The 17429-nt window shown below is 38.3% G+C and overlaps 3 protein-coding genes across 7 annotated transcripts; 1 reads left to right on the top strand and 2 right to left on the bottom strand.

The window, feature by feature from the left end:
* Positions 1-1270: 1270 nt before the first annotated feature.
* On the bottom strand, positions 1271-5214 carry LOC132097559 (ras-related and estrogen-regulated growth inhibitor-like). Of its 3 annotated transcripts, none has more exons than XM_059503368.1 (7): positions 5104-5214; positions 4786-4881; positions 4633-4689; positions 4430-4503; positions 2363-2510; positions 1877-1970; positions 1271-1652 (listed from the first exon to the last, which is right to left on the bottom strand). In XM_059503368.1, exons 2-7 carry the CDS (start codon positions 4856-4858, stop codon positions 1463-1465), a joined length of 636 nt encoding a protein of 211 aa, XP_059359351.1. In that variant the 5' UTR covers positions 4859-4881; positions 5104-5214; the 3' UTR covers positions 1271-1462. The 3 variants fall into 3 exon arrangements, with proteins under 3 accessions (XP_059359351.1, XP_059359334.1, XP_059359342.1); XM_059503351.1 differs by having other exon boundaries at positions 4786-4863; positions 5104-5210; XM_059503359.1 differs by having other exon boundaries at positions 4786-4991; positions 5104-5192.
* An 873-nt stretch (positions 5215-6087) lies between these two features.
* Positions 6088-8051, bottom strand: LOC132106927 (putative nuclease HARBI1). Of its 2 annotated transcripts, none has more exons than XM_059513027.1 (3): positions 7932-8051; positions 6645-7333; positions 6088-6548 (listed from the first exon to the last, which is right to left on the bottom strand). In XM_059513027.1, exons 2-3 carry the CDS (start codon positions 7312-7314, stop codon positions 6172-6174), a joined length of 1047 nt encoding a protein of 348 aa, XP_059369010.1. In that variant the 5' UTR covers positions 7315-7333; positions 7932-8051; the 3' UTR covers positions 6088-6171. The 2 variants fall into 2 exon arrangements, with proteins under 2 accessions (XP_059369010.1, XP_059369016.1); XM_059513033.1 differs by lacking the exon at positions 7932-8051 and adding an exon at positions 7851-7930.
* A 158-nt stretch (positions 8052-8209) lies between these two features.
* Positions 8210-16480, top strand: LOC132106915 (autophagy-related protein 13-like). Of its 2 annotated transcripts, XM_059513006.1 has the most exons (18): positions 8210-8391; positions 9124-9204; positions 9313-9393; positions 9494-9613; positions 9708-9754; positions 9865-10005; positions 10127-10167; positions 10259-10355; positions 10464-10562; positions 12051-12144; positions 12858-12956; positions 13347-13442; positions 13634-13773; positions 13888-13972; positions 14370-14447; positions 14582-14695; positions 15209-15337; positions 15642-16480. In XM_059513006.1, exons 2-18 carry the CDS (start codon positions 9136-9138, stop codon positions 15717-15719), a joined length of 1608 nt encoding a protein of 535 aa, XP_059368989.1. In that variant the 5' UTR covers positions 8210-8391; positions 9124-9135; the 3' UTR covers positions 15720-16480. The 2 variants fall into 2 exon arrangements, with proteins under 2 accessions (XP_059368989.1, XP_059368998.1); XM_059513015.1 differs by lacking the exon at positions 12858-12956 and having other exon boundaries at positions 8212-8391.
* The last annotated feature ends 949 nt before the right edge of the window (positions 16481-17429 follow it).

The raw sequence follows: 17429 nt of genomic DNA, 5'->3' as shown, positions 1-17429 counted from the left end.
CACTCTAAAAAAATCAAGGATAGATTATTGAAAATATCAAGAACACAATTTACTTCAATTTGTTGTAAAAAAAAAAAAAGAAAAAAAAAAGTGTAGATTCTTTCATAATAGTTTTTAAAAGGGATGTGTATTGCTCTTTTCTTTCATTTTACTTTTTTTATATTTTGTATGTTTTGTTTCTTAATCTTGTGTGTTGCCTGATGTCTGTTTACCTTTTCTCATAGAAGTCCATGTGTAAGTTATTTGAATATATAACTTCATGAATTCTTTCTGTTGAGGAGGCTGGATATTACTGGAGCATTTGATCAATTTGTATTTATTTATTTTTACCATTTTTGCTAAATAAAATTGTAAATTAAACAGTCTGTTTTTCTCTCTAGGAGGAGTTCAGCGTTCTGTTTTACACTAAAGCAGCAAATATTAACACTGTCATTCTAATGAACATTTAAACAATACATGCACAATTAATAATACAACATTTAGCAGTATGATACACTCTCCTGTAACCCATTTTGGAAACAATTTACTCCACAGAGTGGATTGTGCACACTGCCAGGACATAGTAAGTCTAAAAACAGCTGTGTGAAATAGAGAAACACCGTAAAATTGGTTCTGTTCCCTCATGACATTTCAATCTAATGGAGGCACATGAGAACAGAATTGGATCAAAATACCAAGTTGGAAGACAGATCATCTGCCACATGGTGCGTCATCTGCCATTTTAGGCTCGACTTAATATTAGACAAGCTCAGTCTATCAGAATGAATTCAGTTCCTATAAATAAGCATTTGTGACTTCTCACACATTAAATTCAGTTTAAATACAGAATGAATGTTGCATTGGAATGACATCATTTATAGTAAAATTGATGCAAAGGAAGAGGTAAACTAAGTGGTCAATAGGATCCATTTTAAATGTTAAAGTACTTTCTCTTAAACTTGACTTTCTGTAGAGCAGTGTCGTGTAACTCGATTCCTTGAAGGCCTGAAGCCCTGCAGAGTTTTGTTCTAACACATATGTAGTTTTCAAATAAGTCTGAGGACTTGATTGGTTGGATCCGGTGTGTTTAATTAGGGTTGAATCTAAACTCTGCAGGGATCCAGCGCTCCAAGATTTGAGTCTGACACCCCTGCTACAGAGTATAAACTGTTTATCAAACATTTCAGCTTCTGACTCAATCAGTTGTAAGTGTGAGGGGAGACTGCCTGTCTCCTGCCAGGGAGTGTTTTAAGTCATTATTTTCACAATTTAGTTAATTCCTGCCAGTGGCCCATAAATTGCACACTGCACCTTTAAAAAAAAAACACTGATTTTTGGTTTTTTATCCTGTCTGTCATAAACACAAAAAGATCACAATGTTCATGACACTATTTGGAAATCCAAAAGGCACTTGTTGTTCTCTGAAAGGTTACTGATTACAGCACTACGGTTGTCATCTCTGAACTACGTTTAGTCTTTCTGGTCACCACTGCATGGTTTTACTCCGTGTGAGCTTGTTTTTGAGTGCGTGTCTCATCTGCAGCATCCGTGAGCGCTTGTCCATAGCCAGCAGATGACGCTGAAACTCCTGACGCACTTCACGCACCAGCTGCGCACACGCGGCCTCCACTGCTGAAGCGTCCTCTGCCACAGACAGCTCAAAAAAACTGCACCTACACCACCAGTGAAACCCTACCTTTAACACACACAGCAAAACCTTCTCATTCAAATAAATGATTTAATTGAGGCATTTCAATCAAACTGAAGATCATCTAAGTGTGTTCAGACTTTTTTTTTTATTAGGATGGATAATGGAGTTCAAATAACCTTTATTTGTATGTACTTCATACTATCACTCACAACTGTGCAGTTAATAGTAGGAATAAAGCATACTGACCTCAGGTCTGAGGCTAATGCCTGTCCCTCATCTGTCCTCACCACTCGGCCATTCTCCATGTCGCATTTGTTGGCAACGATGACTGTTGGAATACCTGGAAGACACACACACACACACACACACACACACAAAGACACAGAATGATGTAATGGATAACTCTGACGAAGAACAGACTGCCATTAAAATGACAGTACCTGAAGATGAATGGTGTAATAAAATACTGCAGAGTTGTAATCTATCTGTAATTTACAAACTTACACTCACAGGCTGCAGTTTACTATATTAAGAGTTCATGCCTGAGGTGAAATCTCTGAACCGAGACCAGTTAAGGCAGGCTGAGTCACACTGATGGATAACAGCACTATTTGCTAGTTGAAGGGACCATATACATAAACAAGACTGCTTGCAGTAGTGCTAATAGCAGAATAGTGTCACTATTTCTCCTTAGTTTGTGATCATTCACATCCACAATCTGAATGGTCTTACCAAGCGTTTGTTTAACGTGGTCAATCAGTCTCTTCAGGCGCGACACAGCCTCAAAACTGCCACGATCCGTCACAGAGTACATAATGAGGAACCCATCGCCCCATTTAATGGAACTCTCCAGAGACGACGCAGCAGGTCCCACACATTCCTGAAAACAAACACTTCTCAATCCTGGACTTAGAGTCGAAGCGCTGCACATTTTGGATGTCTCCATTATTTAAAAGGATAGTTTTTCCAAAAATAAAACCATTTTATAGATAAAGCAACCATTCAGTATAATTGACAGAAACATTATTTTGTGTTCTAAAAAGGAAAGAAAGTCAATCGGCATGGTGATGAGTACATGACGACATTTTCATTTTTGGATAAACTATCCCTTTACCCACACCTGATTTATATCATCAGCTTATTCAAAGACCTAAAATAGGTGTATCAAAGTCCTCCAAAATACCAGAACCGCTACTCTACTGCATTTACACAGACGGTGAAGCTACAGCCTAATCTTATGAATTAACAAGTGCTGCTCTACTGAGTAACACGATCAATGGCAGGCGGGCCTATGGAGTCAAAATAACGCCTTATATATACGCAAAAAAATTAAAATAAAGTTTTGCAAACGAAAATTAAAGTATTGAGGAAAATAAATTTGCTTTTTGCAAACAAAAATTAAGAATTGCAAAACATAAATGAAACAGCGCGAAAGCAATGATTTTGCAATACATATTTTCCATGGTCATATCTATTAATTTATCTGCAGCGCTGCTTTTATTTTGCGTGTCAATCTAGTTTGAGCTTGCAATACCGTTTTTCCTTTGCGCTTCACTTTTCTGCACATCTCTTTGTGGCACTGTTTTGACGTGGGGGTGGAGTCAAGGGACGGGGGCGTGTACAACATGCCTCCCTGGAAGTGACGTCATCGGCCCGAGACGCAGCTCACTGATCCAGGTCCTGTCATGATGAGCGAGACTTTTGAGTGGATCGTTTCTTTTTATTCAGTAGCATTAAAACATTCATGTTTTCGTTTTATTTACTTTATTAACAAATGTATGTGTATTAGCAGCGTTTGCTCAAGTTAAAGAAGTTGTTAACGTGAACATCTGCTGTTTATTTCTCTCGATGTGCACACTTTTATTGCATTAAAATGTGTATTGATTCATTTGGTTAACTGCAAGTGTTTGTTTAAAATCTCTTAACTTGTGGAGGACGCCAGCGCACAGAAGCTTACATAATGTAACTGGGAACGCTTCTGTGCGGTAACAACTTCTTTAACTTGAGCAAACGCTGCTAATACACATACATTTGTTAATAAAGTAAATAAAACGAAAACATGAATGTTTTAATGCTATTGAATAAAAAGAAACGATCCACTCGAAAGTCTCGCTCATCATGACAGGACCTGGATCAGTGAGCTGCGTCTCGGGCCGATGACGTCACTTCCAGGGAGGCATGTTGTACACGCCCCCGTCCCTTGACTCCACCCCCACGTCAAAACAGTGCCACAAAGAGATGTGCAGAAAAGTGAAGCGCAAAGGAAAAACGGTATTGCAAGCTCAAACTAGATTGACACGCAAAATAAAAGCAGCGCTGCAGATAAATTAATAGATATGACCATGGAAAATATGTATTGCAAAATTATTGCTTTCGCGCTGTTTCATTTATGTTTTGCAATTCTTAATTTTTGTTTGCAAAAAGCAAATTTATTTTCCTCAATATTTTAATTTTCGTTTGCAAAACTTTATTTTCTTTTGCAAAACGTAATTTTTTTTGCGTATATATAAGGCGTTATTTTGACTCCATAGCGGGCTGTTAAAGCTGCTCCAGCAGCCTGAGATTCAGCACAGCACACATGAAAGGAAAGGAATGGTTCAGAGAGTCCTGTGTCTCATCAGCGGTTTGACAAGGCAAGATCACCCTGCTGACTTTCTTTGTGTCTATGGATAAATAGGCCTGTAAAACAGCACAGCGGCATATGCACAGTGACAAAGAGATGCTCATTTAATTTTTTAGGTAAGAGCCAAAATACAATACAACAACATACTGCAAGATCAAATCTCAGGCACTCTGTACCTTATTAACAGTGTCTAAAATCTCCAGCTCAATCGCCTCCTTGTCCACGATTTTCTGACACCTGTAGGTGACCTCTAAGAGACAAAAAAAGTATATGGCATGTCATATGATGCAGATTACTTGAATACAATGCAGATACACAAATGTTTAGAGCATGAAAACAGCTTTACAGCATCACCGAGTTTGTGTTTCACTTGTTTTACCCCTTTTATGTTCATACTCTCCAATGAAACGTCTGGTGATGAATCTGACACACAGAGCTGGAGTTCAAAAGAGAAAAACCGATCTATTAAGAGTCATCAAGACCAACCAATAGTCATTAACCTCGAGAAGAAACACAAAAACAGCATTGTTACCTGTCTTCCCACAGTTATCTCTTCCCAGCACCACGAGCTTCGGCCTCAACATCTTCCGTACAGATTCTGACATGATCACTGTGGATAATATTATATCTGAATATAATAATAACAACACTTTTAGAGGCAGGCCAAATAAATGACCGCGGCTGCTGTTAGTAACATGTTCTCTTTCTCGTGTTGAGCTTGACTGCACTTCCGCTACGCTAAAGATGATAGATAAATGCGGCAGAGCAGATGCAAATTTAAGTATAATACAAAGTTAAAATACAAGGCACCGTGTTGAAGAATGAAACAAAGTTCCCCAGAAATACTTACTTTGCTCTTGAAAGTTGTTAAAAGTGTGAGCATCTATATCACTGTGTTCCAGTGGAGACTCTCGTGGAGATCATATGCTGCAGTCTCTGCTGCTCCTGCGCTCTCCGTCTGTCTGCTATTAGTAATTACATTAGAAATAGCGCGCGCGCGCGGACACACACACACACACACACACACTGCGGACAGCACACACACCGGACTCGACACACACCGGACTCGACTGAGAGACTCATTAAACAACCCGCTGATTTATCGCCTTTGACAGGTAGCCTCCGGAGCAGCAGAGACAGAACCATTCATTAACTCAGGCTAAAATTAAAGCTTTTTATTTTTGCCCTGATATATCTTTTACTCAGATTACAGAGCATCAGTGGGGATCTTTGAGGAAGATATACTTAGTAGGTAAGTGCTTCTGATGATATGGACTAAAAATTTTACAATGTGAAAGAAGCTTGAGTTCATGAATAACTAGCAAGAGGTTTGCCTTGTTTGGAAAGTCATTTGTTCCTGTGGAACTTAAGTTTTGAAACATAATGCACTTGACAGAGATATAAACAGACAAAACTACTTCTGATGTGTTATTTATTGATGTCAACATTTTACAGGTCTATGAGTTTTGAGTAAAATATATATACTTTTTTTTATTAGAATTTCAATAACTTGTAATAAAATACACTATTTTCATTTCTCATTGCTAAATACTTGTAATTACATTACAATGTAAGTGTACATTACTTAATACTATTTTTTTAACTCCAGCTTTGCAGTTTTTTGTGTTCACAGGACCAGAGTGATAAACAGCACACTCATAAAGGGATAATTCACCCAAAAATGCCATAATCATTCACTTTGTCATTCTAAAACTTTATGACTTTCTCTTTTCATTTTGAAAATTAAGACAATATTTTAAGAAACATCTCACTGTTTTTATTTATTTGTTTACTTACTTACTTTTGTCCATACAATGAAATGAATTAAAACTTTGAAATATCATCTTTTGTTTTCCACAGAAGAAAGAGGAGACTGAAACAAGTAAAATGTTAAATTATGATTAAATGACAGATTTTCCTAACTGAAATGATTTTGGATGAGTTCCTGTCGAACTCTGAGAGCTTCTGGGTCGACGGGGTCATTGAGATCAATATTCTCCCCTGATTGGTCCGTGGCCTCAGTCCTCTCAAAAGTCCAGGCATCAAGGCCAGACTGCAGGGAAATGTTATGTAGCACACAGCAGGCCTGGATTATATGGGAGCATTTCTCCGGGGAATACTGCAGGTAACCTTTAGCCCCATCCAGACACCGGAAACGCGTCTGAATGGCTCTGAATGTGCGGTCCACAATCTCATGCGTCGTCGTGTGGGCCAGGTTATAGCGGTACTCAGCAGGGGACTCTGGACTCTGCACTGGAGTCATCAGCCACTTCTTCAGAGGGTAACGGTTGTCACCTGGAGACAAGAGACAGAAAATACACTGACATTTTCACAGGATACTTTGGCAACGTCAAGAAAAAGTAACTACAGCAACCAAACTATGTGTCTCACCTAAAAGCCAACCTTCATCATTGTCTTGCTCTTCAAACAGCTTTGCCACACTGGATTGCTTAAAGACAGCTCTATCTGTCAGACTACCTGGCCAATGTGTCTCAGCGCTCAGCAGCAGTCCTCTGGCATCACATACTAATTGGCAATTGATTGAGTGAAATCCTTTTTTATTTACAAACGAAGAGTCATCTGCATTGGGAGCTTTAATGGCTATATGTGAACAGTCCACTACTCCCATGACATTAGGAATTCCTGCTATTCGGTAAAACTCCTCTTTAGACTGCTGCCTGGTGGCCTCATCCCTAGTGAAGCCAATAAACTCTGGTGCTTTCTCAATCAGAGCTTTAGTGACGTTAGAAACACAACGGCTCATGGAGGCCTGGCTGATGCCGATCGCGTCTCCCATCTTGCTCTGGAAAGACCCGGTGGTGTAGAATCCCAGGGCGGCGAGTATCTGGACATCTGGGCTGATGGCTCTGGATCTCTGTGTCCGTCTCAACAAGCTGTCCTTTAGCAGTTCCACTAGGTAATAAATGAACTCACGTGGGAAGCCGAATGTTGTCATCAGAAATTCATCGGACACTGTCTCGATATCGAATCGATCAAGTGTTTTGTGCCCCCGGCCATGCAGAAGCAGGTCACAGTCTAGGATCGCAATAGAGATTGCCATTCCACACACTCAGGAGGACCTGTGGACAGATGCCATGTGTGAAGGTCAGCTAGTGTCACGTTACGCCATGTCAATAACTAAAAGATGATACAGCCGAATGTTCACATTTCTAGGCTTCTCAGAAGTGGAAATTGTACTAGTTGGGTAAACATCTATAGTGATGGATGAAAACTACAACAAATATAATTTTTGCCTTCCTATAAAATCCACAATAGCATTTCTGTGACTTTCCAGAAGAGGGAAAGAAATTTAGAGAAACATGTCAAAATTGCTGTGACGCCCATTGTATTAGGAACTCATCAGCTTTTTAGTTTCTGTCATTTAATGGCAAAGGAATAAACCACAAAATGATAAATGATTCTGCATGCGCCGCTGCACTGATTTCGCCAATGTGTGACTGCTTACAACACAATCTTAAAGCCTATCTTGACCTAATCACGTATTTGTATTACAGTAAAGTTACTTATCGCTCTTAAACTGAGCTGGTAATATGATCCAGTTTGTCGGCTCAGCACAGTATTTTACACAAAACCGACCGTGATCTCATAGTGAACAGATGTGATGAACGCAACGGCAGTGGAAACAGTCAGATTGACTGAAAATGAGTTGATCGTTACCTGCTGCACTGGAGATTGTTTGTGTGCGCCGACATCGAGATGTGACGTCACGCACGGAACACATTTCCAGTTCGAGGGCTACACTTTCGATATTTGTATTGGTTGTTTTAAATAATAAACTAAGAGCAGGCCCATTCATATCATAATATAACACATATGTGCATATAACTGTATTATATCTCAATTGCGTACAGTCATTTGACTATATTTAAAAAAACAACGAAAGTGGCGAGGTTGAATCGGTACAGGCTACACGTCATTCCTGACCTACCCAAACAAGAAAAATAAACAAAAACGGGGAGCTTGTCAGCGTGTGACGCTGTGGTGCTACGATGTGATTGATTAAAAATACAGGATCGTCAAGGCTGTATTTGATCATTTCACGCAGTCAGTCACGCTGTTTTGCTGTTATCGTCACACTCTGCGTGTTAACAGCTGAATCTCCGCTCGGTGATGAGCTGTAAGTATCTGCGCATGTTTTGCTAAGGGGTTAGCACTGGCTGCACAGACAGACAGATGACTAAACTATTTGAGATGTTTTGCTGTGAGAAACAAATGGACTAGCAGCTGTGGGGTCACACTGATTCTTATGAAGGGGTTTTAGTGTTGTGTTTTTTATTATTATTATTGAGTAAAGTTAGAGGCGAGCTGCCGTAGAGATGCGACAGTATTCATGAAGACACCAGTACTTTCGTTAATTATTACTATTATTAGAGTCGGATGGCGCAAGATGACCCCCACCTTATTTTTCCTCTTGATCATAGAAGCACATAAGTCCCTAGTGGCATGTTATTGTTATTGTACTATAATAATGTAATATGTTTTAACAATGGTTACTGAATAATAATATGCTAAAACCTGCTTTGTCTGTTGTTTGTCTGTCATCAGTCTTTCAGATATTCAACTAAATTGTCAAAGTACAATTTTTAATAGAATAGAACCAGATGATGCAGTATTTTACATACATATCACTCATCTTTTACATGTTGTATCTAAATATGGTACGATTTTAAAATGTTAAATCAAAATGTGCATTATTATTATTATTAAGGGGGCTTTTTCCTTCATCGTATCCTACTAATAGTCCTGACCTTCAGTTATGTGTATTATGTTCCTTTTTTATTATTGTGTTATTTATATCAGCTTTTTTCACTCTTCACTGAGGAAAGTGTCTTTAATTTGTATGTCTTAGGCTTGTGCGACAATGGATAGTGAACTGAGCTCACAGGACAGGAAAGACTTGGATAAATTCATCAAATTCTTTGCCTTGAAGGTGATTGCATTAATTGCTACAATGCTAAGGGTATTGTTTCATTCATGAAATCTGTTACCCCATGCAACAGGGTGATGATATCCTTTGCTTTATGTGTGTGTCTTTCAGACAGTGCAAGTTATAGTTCAAGCTCGGCTTGGAGAGAAGATCAGCACTTGCTCATCTTCATCACCGACAGGATCAGACTGGGTAAGACACCTCCAGGACGCTTCACTTACAGAGGTCCTGTTTTCTTCATCATAACTAATGTGAGATCTGCCTGTCTGGTTGTTTTCATGTTTTTATCAAGTTTAATCTGGCAATAAAAGACATCCCAGAGGTGACTCATGAGGCAAAAAAAGCTCTTGCTGGCCAGCTGCCTGGCATCGGCCGATCCATGTGTGTGGAGATCTCCCTCAAAACCTCAGAGGTCTAGTCTTTCTTTTAGTTCACCATGACAAAGATATAAATATTAATAAAAAAATGTTTACTTGAGTATTAACAAATTGTGTTTTCCCATGCAGGGAGACACCATGGAGCTGGAGACGTGGTGTTTGGAAATGAATGAAAAGTAAGCAAGCCCACACAGTTCCCCTTCATAGACAGGAGATTGATACATTATTGATAGAGCCAGTCAATATTTACTATAGCAGGGCATAACTAGGGTTTGCATTTTTCCAGGTGTGATAAGGACATTAAAGTGTCCTATACGGTTTATAACCGTCTGTCTCTGCTGCTCAAGTCTTTGCTGGCCATCACAAGGGTGACTCCTGCTTACAAGCTTTCACGTAAACAAGGACATGATTATGTCATACTCTACAGGTAATCAACACACTTTCTTCTTGCACCACAAAGCTCTATATTGCTTGATACATGAGTTCATATAGAGAAAAAAACAGGATGTCATATGTACAATCCAATCTTATTAATATCTCTATGGTAGGATCTATTTTGGAGATGTCCAGCTGACAGGTCTCGGGGAAGGTAATATTATGAAAGATTCTCTTCAGAATGCTAATAAAGGATTTGTAGATGTTCTGTAGTATTTGTTTATCCTCTTCACTGCTTTCTGCAGGCTTCCAGTCCGTGCGGGTGGGTGTTGTAGGCACTCCTATAGGCACCATCACTTTGTCCTGTGCATATCGCACTAATTTGGCCCTCATGTCTTCAAGGTATATATTATAGCTTCCTGTATTCAACACATTCAAGTATTTGGATATTCTGGTTATTGTAGTTTTGTAGTGTTGTTGTGCAAGAAATTGTCCTTGTGTGTCTCACAGGCAATTTGAGAGGACAGGCCCTATCATGGGTATCATCATTGATCATTTTGTGGAGCGCCCCTTCACTAATATGGCACACATGCATCCCTGCACTTACAGGTGCGTAAAAATCCTAGATATGGTATAGGAATTAATACTTTTTATTAAAGCTTTTATTCAGCATGACATTAGTTGATCAAAAGTGGCAACGCATACTTTTACATTGTTACAAAACTAGGGATGTAATGATGCCAAGCTGGTTGAAAATCGATACAAATATGCAATGATTCAAGTCGTTTGAGAAGTTAAACGAATCACAAAACAATTTGTGGTGGGGGTTTATATTAATGTATCTCTGAGGGAAACTGACTGTATTCAGAAAATTCAATGGTATTTTCTTTTCATCGTGCCTCTGCAAAATGCATATTAAAACAGTATTTAAAAAAAACAGAGTGCTACTGTGTTTGCAGCGATAACCTGCAATAAAGGAAACGCTTTATCGCTGCTGTTCCATAAGCGCCACCTGCTGTCAGAGAGTGAATCTAGCTCTCGTTCAGTGCATCTGCTGATATTGTTTGTAGCATAATTTCACAAAGCTAAAGTCAGACCATTCTGTTTTTGCTTTAAATTTTGAAATTATACAATCAAATTTAGATCACAAACTGCTCATGCTGCATGTATTGTTTGGATTGTGATTATAATGCAGTGTTTGCCTATACTTTTAAATGGAAAGAGCACAGACAAAGCCTAAGTTTGTTTATATGAGATTTATTTTATTTTTATTATTTATTTTTTTGATTTAGGATTTGTTTTAAAAATACAGTTTACTTTTGTTATCAATTATTTGACATGAAAGGTGTATAATTTTGTCTGAGAAATTATAAAAGGACAGCTTTTCATTTATAATTTGTCGTAAATGTAATTTTGTTAAAGAAAATCGTAGTGTGAAATCAGTATTGTGAATCATATTGCATCATGAAATGACTGAATCATTAACATCCCTATACAAAACATTTCTCTTTCCAATAAATGCTGTTCTTTCTATTCATCAAAGAATTATGGAAAACAATATATCATAGTTCCTACTTATTACAGAAAAAAAAATGCTAAACTTTTCAACATTGATAATAATAAGAAATGTTTCTTTAGCACCAAATCGGCATATTAGAATGATTTCTGAAGGATCATATGACACTGGAGTAGTGGAAATTCAGCTTTGCCATCACAGGAATAAATTTAATCATAAAATAGAAAAAAGTTATTTTAAATTGTAATAATATTTCACATTCTTACTGTATTTTTGATCAAATAAATGTGGCCTTGGTGAGCATAAGAGACTTCTTTCCAAAACATTTAGAAAATCTTACCAACCCCCAAACTGTTGCATATATTGCAGTGTAGAATATCACCTGAATTGTTATTTACAGTCAAATTTATATTTAATTTTTTTTTATTGTAAAGTAGAAAGTAGTTTTTTTTTCAGTGTTCAAAATGAGTTGGAATCAAACCATTAATACCAGAAGTTAACCTTTACATACTGATAGTACAAGGATTCAAGCTGATAACTCTGCTTTCTTGTCCTTTGGCCTGTTCTCTTTTCTCTCTTAGAGCCCCTGGAGAAGATGAGGGAGGGACTTATGCAGGAATAGAAGACTCTCAGGAGGTGTGCACCACGTCCTTTTCCACCTCCCCACCATCACAGGTAATGGCATCACTATCAACGATCCATCTATCCCATTAAAAATAACCCTTCACCACCTTCCTTGTACAGGTCAGGCTTCAGTACAGGTGCAGTGCAGCCTGCCATAAGAGATTAACTGTTAACCTTGGATAAGCTGTTTTCATTCATGAGTCTCTTTCAACTCTTCCCTGATGTACAGGTCTCATTCTTTATATGGGGTTTTGCTCCAGCCATAAATATGACCTGAGATTGCTGCTTAGTACAGTACATATCTTCCCTATTCTTAGGTGTTTTCTTTCATTATTTTTCTCAGCTTTTGGTTAGTCTGCTGTCTCGATCAGTGTCATTTTAACTAATATATATATATATATATATATATATATAAATATTTTTAAAAAAATACTTAAAATTAAACAGTAGCACACAGCTACAAAATGTTCTAAAATTTAAAGAAATTTTAGGAATAAATGCTGTTTTAAAATATTACTAAATACTAAAATAGTATATAAATAATACTAAAATAACATTGGTCTTGGTGTACTTGCTTTAGTATTTACCTTTCCACATAATGCTTGTGTAGTATTGGAGGTTGCAGAAAACTAGCATTAAAGTCATTTATGTGACCATGGAATCAGATTCTCTCTCCCCGTTATCTCTTTCTGTGGTAGTGCTTTCATTTCTATTATTGCTTTTGTTTTCTTTCTTTCTTTCTTTCTTTCTGTGTGTGTGTGTAGTGTGTGTGTACCGTAAGTCAGGCACATTTTAAGACACCTAAGCCGGCTCTGATGGCCACACTGAAGGTTCCCCTCATGGGGCTTGGCATCTCACAGCAAGTGAGTCCAGTATGTGTTTGTGAGAGAAGTGTGTGTACACGCATGCAGCTGGTAGATTAAGTACAAAGTGTGTGTGTGGCCTGCCCCAGTTACCTATACTCCACTGCTTACCCTTCATAACCTTGTATAACCTTTTAATGAAGAGGGTTATACAGTACCACTCACACAAGAGATTGTTTGAGCACTGCTCTGACAAAAGCACACAAATCACTGCTGCCTTCTCCTTAAACTGAACTGCCTGCTGAAGCATTTGTGTGTTTGCTCTGACTACTACTCTGATCCTTCTTGCGCTCTGCTCTGCAGTGAGGTTTTAACAGGACCAGATTTAAAAAGCTGTCCTCTTAATCTGACATTTGTCTCTTATTTGTGATATGAATCTCTCTGTCTCAGCTGTACAGCTCTCGTCTGTCATATCAGACTCCGGCTCTGGGAATTGTGGATTTGTGCCATCCTACAGCTTGTACTGCTGCTGCACATCCTCACCAGGTACGGCACACAGTGCGCCAGCGCATACACACATGCAGGAGCCCCACCCTCACTATCATAACTTCATGCCCTTGATCCCTTCTGATGTAGAACAGCTGCTTGGAATTACTTGCACGTGTCTACAGAAATGAGTTTACTTGTGTCTTTCTGAGCTGACTGTGGTGGCCATGTATGTGTCTCTTCCAAATCAGATGGTTGTGCCAGGTAAAGAAGGTGGAGTCCCACAGGTGCCGGCTCAGCCTAATCATGGCACTGCAGCTGAGCATGGTCGTATCCCATCATGCCCCAATGGTCAGTCCCCTCAGCCGGCACAGCCCACATCCTGTAGTAGGTAAGAGTGTGAAGAGATGTTCAATACTGATTTTTTCATTGATCAATTCAGCAACATTTGATTCCGTGTGTGTGTGTGTGTGTGTGTGTGTGTGTATGTGTGTGTGGGTCGTAGCGAGGTGAAGACTGTGTTCTGTGATGCTCTAGAGACCACCTTCACCAGGAAAGTTGGTGCTTTTGTCAACAAAGCCACCACTCAGGTTAGAATATACTTATAATTTATAATAACCTACTGAACAAAAATGACCTTATTGTATATTGAAGTAGTTCTCATAAAAATCAACATCAATCAGATATGCTGATTTGGTGCTCAAGAAACATTTCTTCTACTTCTTTTTGTAATTATTGTACGCTGAGCAAAATTGTGCTCCTTAACATTTTTGTAGAAACTGTGAACTTTTCAGAATTTTTTGTTGCATAGAACGATCCAAATAACACCACTTATTTGAAATAGAAATCTTTTTAAATGTCATAACTGTGACTTTTGATCAATTTAATGCATTTTTATGAATAAAATGATGAACATTGAAAAGTGATGAACACTGTCATGTTCAGGGAGAAATGCATTCTGATGTGTTGTGTATGTGTGGAACTCAGGTGACAACAACCAGCCTGGATCTTCCTTTTGCTGCATTTGCTCCAAGAGCCTATGACCTGGAGTTGAACGACCCAATGGTATTAAAACCGAAAAACACACATGCATACTATGTATTTCAAATTAAGAAAACCCACTTGGACTCTACGTTTCCTTAGTGTGCAGCTGCATCATCCACTGTCTCCTATTTAGAGGTGTTGTTCTCTGTTTGCAGGTGCACCCTCCTCCATCCCCAGCTCCTTCGTCTCCCTTGCAAGGCAGCCTGCACTCAAACAGCTCGAGCCAAAGCGGGGGGCAGCCACAAGATGACTTTGTCATGGTTGACTTTGTAAGTACACCAACATATAATAAAAATTCACTTCTCAAGATCTGCTGAACAATTGAGAGCTATATAAAAGAGAACACACTGAAAGGCACTGCATCAGTACAATGAGTGAATTTGAACTGATAAGTATCATTAGAGAGATGGGTTCTGGTTGGCATTTTGTTGTTTTTAAATTCTCATGTGAGCGGTTTGATTTAGGGCTGCACGATTACGTCAAAAATCATAATTGTCGATTATTCCCTTGAAATTGTAATTGTGATTATTAATTATGATTAGCACAATTTACATTGAATGCACTAAAAAGCACTAAAAGTGTTTTCAGTTAGTGTTTTCAGCTTGTTTATTTTCATATAAAAATACGGCATGCAGTTGCATCAAACAATGGTATAAATATCATTCAGTGTAAATTGTGATAATTGTAAGGGAATAATCGACAATTATGATTTTTGTCAAAATCGTGCAGCCCTAGTTCATATTATGTTTTAAAGACCAGTTCTGTGTTTGTGTGCCAAGCAGAAACCAGCATTCTCTAAGGATGACCTTTTGCCAATGGATCTGGGAACTTTCTATAAAGAGTTTCAAAACCCCCCTCAACTTGCAAGCCTGTCCATCGATGTCAGCGCTCAGTCTATGGCTGAGGATTTGGTGAGAAACAAACACATTTTCATCACGGCACATACTGAACATTTTTGCAATCTATGTGGGACAGGTTGACCTTTAAAGCAAGAAAAGCATGAGAATATACACTTGAGTAGAGACACTGAGAGTATTCATATAGGTATGATTACATTAGTAATTTTGTAGCACCAAACCATTGTGTAGATAATAAAAATAATTGCAAGTATTGTTTATATGTAGTACATTCATGCCGTAGTATGATGTTAAAACTTCTGTAACATTGTAATGTGTTGATTATTAGTTGTTTGGTAACATGAACGTATTTTTGCAGGATTCTCTTCCAGAGAAGCTGGCTATTTATGAGAAGAACATTGATGAGTTTGATGCATTTGTGGACACTCTACAATAGAACAGAACAGAGATTGCATCCTTCACAACTTCTTTACTCTTCTTGCTTCCTTCACTGAAGCATCCCTCATTGGATGTCTTCATTAACCCTGTTTTGTGTCAGTTTTTCCTTGTGCAATGAGCTATGAAGAGAATCATCGTTCAAGAAAAAAGTGAACTGAGGTATAAAGAGAACAGCATCTGTTAAAGAAACTGAGCAACATAAAATTTCCAACACTTGTATTTATTAAAATAGCAGAACTGTGTAAGTAAAGCTCACTGTAATGAATGTATAAACCGGTACCAGCCTTTATTTTTGTTTTTCTCATCACGACAACACACGTAGTTCACTGATTTCTGTCATTGTACTGCTGACTCCATACAAATTCTCTACAGCTTAAATGTGAGGGGGAAACTTGAATCATCTAAGAGTATGTCCACTTTTGCTTTATAGAGTTAAACATGAATGACACTACAGTGAATATTGACAACAGTGAATTGTGAGTCTGTGTCTGCTTATCTGGTTCTTGTAAATGCATCTTACCTTAACTTTTCATCCTTTTTTAAATTTTATTAATTAGGGACAGTTTATCAGTACTACTTGTCAGTTTTTTAGATGGTGAGGAATGCCTTTTTCCCCCCTTTTTTTTCTTTTAAAGCTTATGTTTGGCAAGTCATTAGGAGCTGGACCGTCTTTTATTATTTTAAGTGTCTTCTTTCTCTCCTCACTTGGTTAATATGGCATGTAAATGTTGGGTAATAAACTGATTTATTTCGGACAAACCTGTGCTTGTTTCCCCTGTATGCTGAACTCGTCAAAAAACATTACGCAAACCTTGTAGTTGCACTAGCTAATGAATATTCGTTAGCTCGACGTTCGCCCAATGGAATGTCGAAGGCTTGGCTTATGAATATTAATTAGGGTGCGTTACTGAAAGGCAACCAAGCAACGTCTCCAGCGGCTATTTTCATAAAATTCATGAGCACGCCTACATCCTAATTGGGATGAAAACTTCTTTTGACAGCAGTTGTGAAATGTTTATCTCTTGTCCAGCTATCGTAACACCTATATGTAAACTTGACTGCAGTCTTTATTCCTTTTTAAACGCGGATTTTAAGTGCTCAAAAGAAAGTTTTACATAAGTAACGTTAAGCGTACATTTGGTAAGTCCTATGTTTTCTCTATAGTAGATGTGTACCCTTCTGAGTTCTCCGCGTTTTGAAAGATCGAAAAATAGCCGGCATGGTACACTCGTCCTCTATAATATAATAACGAATATGTAATATGTAACTTAAAAATATTCGAACTATCATGGCGCCCACCCCATCATTGCCTGTAGTAATGGGGACATTGGATTAGCTAAAAAAAAATTTTTACTGTACAGTCATTGATATGGTAGATATGCTGTGTGCTGTAGAGAGCAAATGTTGCGCCTGGGAGAGTTGGGAGTGGGATCCGGACAGTAAATCTCCTGATGCTCATCTGTCTCTGTGCCGACAAGCTGTGTATTTTCATGTCAGTCCTCTGCTGGACAGTCAGGGTACTGCAGGGGTCAGAGGCACCAAAGGTGAGATCACAAGTCAGCTAGTTTTATTATTCAAGTACAATCTCACATTTAATCAAGATTAACAAGGGAGGAAGCGTACAGAACAATTAGACCATATGAAAGCACACAATGCTTTTCTTTTAATCATTTTAACGGTGTTTATTTTATTGTTATTATCAAAGGCA

Source organism: Carassius carassius, chromosome 2 (assembly GCF_963082965.1).
Source record: "Carassius carassius chromosome 2, fCarCar2.1, whole genome shotgun sequence".
NCBI classification, from domain to species: Eukaryota; Metazoa; Chordata; class Actinopteri; order Cypriniformes; family Cyprinidae; genus Carassius; species Carassius carassius.
This window is presented reverse-complemented; position numbering and strand designations above follow the sequence as displayed.